Here is a 6,000-nt window from a genome sequence, read left to right on the forward strand (position 1 = left end):
GGCCGAAAGACAGAAGCAAAGCTCACCGAACGCTCGTCCAAGCGTGCTTGCACAACCAGCATGAGCAATTCAAGGGCCGTTACCTGACTAACGCGCAGAACCCAGCAGCCACTCGGGACAAATCAACATGATAATAGATTTGTCATTGATTTTTGCCTTTTGATTCTTGCTCGCATTGGCCATTGAATTCAAATAGTCATCGAACAAGCGGGACTCCAGGCAGTTCCCGAACCGTTCTCGCCTTGCTGCCTTTGCCTGAGTCGTGCAGCATAGCTTGGCGTACAACACTGATGACGGCAACGCCAAACTTGCGCCGCACAGCTTGCATTTGTATCAATAAGCCTTTTTGAGGTCTCTATCTTCGTCATGCTTGCAGGACTCCATGGTCTTACCTTTCATTGTCAGAGGTTTTGGATATCGTACCATACAAGCTCGACAAGATCAAAATCAGGCTTGTTTCGGATACGCTCAGCATTACAGTATATGACGTCGCGGCTATCGAACCAGCTCTCTAGCTGGGACCCTGTAGCTGTGCAACCAAACTGGCTGTTTGTAAGCATCCGTCTTCGGTCGAAGTCGGGCCATCTTGGTCGCACGAGGTAGAAGCGAAATGGAGGCTGGGCATTGTACGCTTCAATCACGTGCCGGAGAGGTGTTTCGTTTTCAAATGGTTAATGCGCGCACGATGAAATGTAGCAATAGGTGTCGACCAACATGCTTGCGCTCACAATATCTTGCCGCAGCAGTGTGAGTCGACGAATCACACTACGTAATTACATAATGAATCAGCACGTAGATACGCCCGTACTCGAGTAGATAATTCTCCCGTATGGGTGTTAATGCCGTTGTTGAGACTATTCTCAATGTCCACGTACCAGACAGTCGTTTTCGCAACGGTCCTGGCTTATTCGCGCTCCGTATTCTCGCCGCCATTATCCAAGTCGTCCGAGTGAATACCGTGAGCCCCTTTCAGCTACTTGAACTCTGCCATTCCTGTTTAATGGTCCACTATAGCGGTCAAAACTGGCATCAGCGTCGTATCTGCCGTGACGCTGTCGACATCGAGGTGTTCAGGGCAAAGTTGCAAGAAGCCACGAATCGGGCAGAAAACTCGTACAAGACGGCAATAAAGCAAAATTGAGTATTTGATATATTTTAGAAGTTTCGGAAAGGCTGTCGATGCATTCGCGAGGCTATTTGAAAAGAAGTGCCGTGATATGGTAATCAAGACGAGCGTGATGAGCAGTTCTTTGCCGAGGCGGAGAGCGCAACGGGTGAAACCAACAGCATCACTCGAACATTCAACCTAACCAGTACAGGAGAATCATTTACTAAATTTATGTCGTCATATTTGTTCAAAAAGTCAATTCAGTATGCAGCCAAGTTTATCGACATGCCGTGGCCAGTCGCTCGAGGGATTCAGCCAACATGTCTCGATGCCATGGTTTCCACTCGACGTATACTCAAAACTTTAACCTGAAACCCTTTCAATGGACTTCTCGCAACTACTAAGCCAATAAACAAGGCAAAATCCAAGCCTGGACGACGTGAGGCCGTCTTGCTCTCTGCAAATATTTGACTACCCTATAGCTTCGTGTTGTCATGACCTGGAGGGGACGTTTCCACGAACTACGCAGCCGGTCAGAACGAAACCCCCGCGACCGGTTCAACGATGAAAAGAGAAACAAGCGCCAAGGGCGAGCACCATGCAGTTTCCAAGCAAAGGGACGATGAAACCGCAGGCTTCGTTCTCGCCAACTGACGAACGGCGCTCTTTGATTGGATCTTTGTAGGCTCAAACGAAGAAACAAATAACAGAAAACAAAAGAGGACAAAGCGGCTGTTACAGATGACTACGGGCCAGAAACTTGAGACGAGCGTATATGCCCGTTCAAGTTTGCTTGGTCTGGCTCAAACGCGCCAACAAAAGCCGTTCCCATCCCGGGAACATGGTGATGACGGCAAAAAGGCCCTTTCCAATGTACAAACACATCTGACGCAGGCAAGAGCTAACTAGAAATGCGGGGAAGAAAAAGAGTCAGAGAGGGAAAAAACAGCATTCCATCTTGCATGACAAGTCCGTTTCCGAAGTGGTGGCGGCTCCCCCCCCACCCCCCCCCCGACCTGTCGATGGACCAGATCGTTTCGGATTTCTTGGTTGCGCACCGACATGAGGAGTCGCACTTGTCCAAAAATAGAAGATGGAGAGAGAGAGAGAGAGATAAGCTAGAGAGAGAAGCTCGGATCTCCCTCTTGCCGCCCGCGCCGCGCCTCTGCTCGAACAAACCGGGCCTGCGGGAGGTGAAAATGGTTGCCGGGAACTTGTAACAACTGCGCCCCGATGTTCTCCATTCCGGGCGGCACTCAGCTATGACGGAATCGGAGGTGGCCGGGTTGGTCTGATGGAACCCTTTCTTTGCGAGAGCGGTTCGTGGTGCTGTTCATGACTCGGCGGGTTGCTGTGTCTGCGCTTTGCTTGTTCATGCGATCTGGACGCTTGAAGAAGGGAAAATGCATGGGTAGACGTGGACCAACGCAAAAAGATGAATCAATTCTGTCACAAGCTGATATACGAGTGCTTCATGGCATATGTTTTCAGAATAAAATCTTTGGTGATCAGTCCCGTGTTATCAGACGTCGGTCAAGTCAGGTGTAAGCCGCGGGGCCCGGATCATCATGGGAGAGAAGAAGCAGCTGGAACAAGACGAGTTCCGCAGCCCATCTTGTCTAAAAGAAGAAGAGGCAGAACATGGCTTGAAAATCTGCAGGCTTCTTCTTCGACGCGACGACTTTGAGCCTGCGGTTGGGCTCCGGGATACATAGCTTACCCGTCCTTGTTCTTCTCAGAAAGCAACCAGAACAGCCCTCACAAGCAAGCCGTGCTCCGCGGATATCCGTCGACTCGTCCAACAGGCTTCTTTTTTTTTTTCGCTGCATAAAAAAAAAGGAAAAGAAAACCCATAGTCTGGTTGTATGAAACCTGGCGGGTTGAACTGTATCGGAGACACTTGCAGCGAAGAAGAAGAGGGTTTTTGGAAACTGTCTTGAAACCGCGAGAACGTCTTTTAAAACCGCGGCCTGGGTAGGCCTCAATGGCCTGGGTTTGAGGCCTGGGTAGGCCTTGTTGCGTGTTTGAGAAATTTCTCTCTGCCAAGTAGTTAGGACTTTTTTTTTTTTTCCACATCTCGCCTCTTTTTTCCTCGTTTCCAAAAAAGATGCCAACTCCACATTGCTCTCAACTTCCACCCGCCTCTCGCCTTTTTGCCCCCCCCCCTGAACATCTGCTTCCCATCAAGATAGCTTACCTAGCTTGGGAACAAGCCAGAGCGGGGTTTTAAACCAAAACACGGGCGCCATGGATAGGGCTCATGCGAGCGTCGTGAGGATCTGGGCGCAAATCTGCGGCTTGCCGGGCCCTGTCCCCCTCTTCTCCTGCTTTTTCTCTAATTCCTCCGCCCGTGGCGCATGAATCTTTTTCACAAGACAGAAATCTGCCATTGTCATGACCCCCCGGTGGAAGGGAGCGTGCGCGTTCAGCAAAGCCAACGAGTCGGTCGAGTCGTGCCGGTCCCCGCAAGCCTCCGAGTCGTCGAAATAACGTTTCTTCATGCACCCAAGTCACACCTCCGATTTTGCATGTATGTTGTGCATTGCATACTATGGATCTCGTAGCCGCCCGTGGTGGCATGTGCACTTTCTCTGCTATTATCAGAGTTTGTTTTTTCATTCTTTCTGTACCTGCTTTTACGCTTTGCTAGTTTGTAACATCTTTCTACAAACACATTATAGTTTGTTTCTTCTCACACTGACTGTGCGCTTCCTATCCGGAACTCTGATTGCAGGAAATATACTCGTCATACCTCGAGTTGGACTCGGTCCTGGACCAACACGGAACAGAAAAAGCTCCCTCGGCAGCATGGTGACAATGCACCCTCCCGCCACACCTCAGCAAGACTGGCCCCAAGGCGGGTTTCGTATCGGCCATGTTGGCGGCAAATGGAACAGACGGCGAGTAATTGTCCGCAACAAGAGCCTGGGTCCCCTTCATCACTAGCCGATAGACCGTACGACTGACTTATCCAACAAGTGGAGGAGAGAGGCGAGAGACCCGGGGCCAGCGGGCTACCATGAAACCGCTTCTCTACTACTAGTTACCCTTTTTTTACTTGCCTCTTGCATATTCGAATCGTTGCTCTCGTTCCCTGAAAATGGTATTAGCGTCATTGGCCGCGGCGCCGACGCATCATAGCGTCTCCGATTGGCGACGAGGAATCCGAAACACTAGATTGCGCCGCCCCCCCCCATTGCTGATACCTGAGCTTGCCGCCAGCCCGTCGTATTTCGCCGCGCCGTTCGTCCAAACTATCCCCTAGCGATAGCATCTCGTCACTAATGGTTCATGCCGTGTCAATTGCCTGTCCGGCTTTTGGCGGCCTTGAACGTGCCCTCGCCGTTTGGGTGTGGATGCCCACGGAGACAAAGAATGGGCCCTTCTCGCCAGCTGTGCTTGTCGAGTCTTGAAACGGCATTCATGGAGAAGAGAGTAAAAGAGGCCTTTTCGAAACCGCCCCAAGTGTCCGTCCGTACGTCCTATTCGTGCTCGTGGCTCTGGCCTTTGGCTCGACGTACATGGTCATTCACCGACCGTGGCCATTGCATGTTTTACGTGAAACGGATCAGCCCGAACTGAATCTTGGCTTGTAGCTATTCTAGCTAATTCACCGCCCTCAGATGTCAGCTTCTGTCGAGATGAAGCCGTCAAACAGACTAGACTAACACGGAGGGCATGGCCCATGCCCCCCCCCCATGTCTGTGCCAATAGGCCCTTCTATATCACGATATAGGATCTCCTTACGTCGGCTGGTTCAGGGTGCCATTGCAGTTTCGTATCGACTCTATCGTATGCTCTCGGGCGCTCGGATTGGTTAGGATTAGCGCCGACATCGAGTAAGTGAGTTTTTCAAGGGCGTCTGCGAGTAAGCTTATTCACAGCATGAGATATGCTCGACATTCCTCTAAAGAGAGCCTTTAGTGAAACATGGTGAGATAAAAGAAGCAATACTATGTAGATGCGTGTTTTGGATTGGCATGCTTGATTTTTTGGTCATTTTTGGCATAATTTCAGCCGTCTGTGCAAGTGCTGTTGATGCAGTGCCGTAACTGCCGATGATGGGATTGAATGCAAGAGTCATCAGCAAGCCCGTCCAAGATCCCAAAGAGGCAAGGAGGAGCCATCGAAGACATTCTTGTCAATGGAGAAGTTCCCGTCGATCCAGGTTATCGTTTCAGGTTGAGAGCGGCAGTATCACTTTCTCGAGCATCAAGAAAACGACCAAACCAGAGAGGGAGCAACAAGGCCTCCCACGACGAACAAAGTCGGCAAATGGACGCGGAGTTCCAGTATGCATAACTAGTTTGTGGCGGCGCTGTGGCGGCCAGGGCTGCCAGTCATCTGTCTCAACATCGGATTGTACTGAACAAGAAGCACACAGAGCAAAGGCCAGAGCACGAGTATAACCAGTTGGCGTCCTCTTTGACATCTTGGCCCTCTTTTGACGTCTTGGCACCAGGGCGCTCCGGAGCGCCGGCCGCAGCGTCAGGTTCTATATACAACGCGTTATACAATGCGTTGACCTTGGACCATGCCGGATGTAGTGACCTTGGCCGGGCCAAGTGTTGTGGCGTGACCGGCTTGCTGTCAGGGACCGGATGCATTGCCTAGTTGGGAGTTGAGCGGGGAGGGTTAGAAGCAAAGAAGCGAAAATAAAAAGAGAAAAAAGAAAAAGAAAATGGTGAAACGGCATCGATGTACAGTAGCGTCGAGGATGGATACACGAGAAGACAGGGCTATCAGGTGGCTGGGCGAGGAATCAAGAACCTGGCTGGTCAACGGGTTGCTCTGTCTACCAGTTAGTTATTATCCGTAACTTTGTAGTTTGAGAACCAAACCCGTCTTGAGCGCAGAATAGCGGCTCCCGCCTGTATCCCGAGCTTTGCCAT

General features: G+C 50.9%; 2 protein-coding genes across 2 annotated transcripts; one reads left to right on the plus strand and one right to left on the minus strand.

Moving 5' to 3' along the window:
- Positions 1-4,483: 4,483 nt before the first annotated feature.
- CCM_01442 (uncharacterized protein) lies at positions 4,484-5,294 on the plus strand (the record flags this gene model as incomplete). Its single annotated transcript, XM_006666598.1, has 3 exons — positions 4,484-4,583; positions 4,845-4,947; positions 5,153-5,294. 3 exons carry the CDS (start codon positions 4,484-4,486, stop codon positions 5,292-5,294), a joined length of 345 nt encoding a protein of 114 aa, XP_006666661.1.
- A 163-nt stretch (positions 5,295-5,457) lies between these two features.
- Positions 5,458-6,000, minus strand: CCM_01443 (uncharacterized protein; the record flags this gene model as incomplete). The annotated part of the gene is made up of 3 exons (XM_006666599.1): positions 5,458-5,718; positions 5,813-5,899; positions 5,950-6,000. The coding sequence occupies 3 exons, from the start codon at positions 5,998-6,000 to the stop codon at positions 5,458-5,460; spliced, it is 399 nt and encodes a 132-aa protein (XP_006666662.1).

The sequence above is a fragment of the Cordyceps militaris genome (assembly GCF_000225605.1).
Source record: "Cordyceps militaris CM01 unplaced genomic scaffold CCM_S00001, whole genome shotgun sequence".
NCBI classification, from domain to species: Eukaryota; Fungi; Ascomycota; class Sordariomycetes; order Hypocreales; family Cordycipitaceae; genus Cordyceps; species Cordyceps militaris.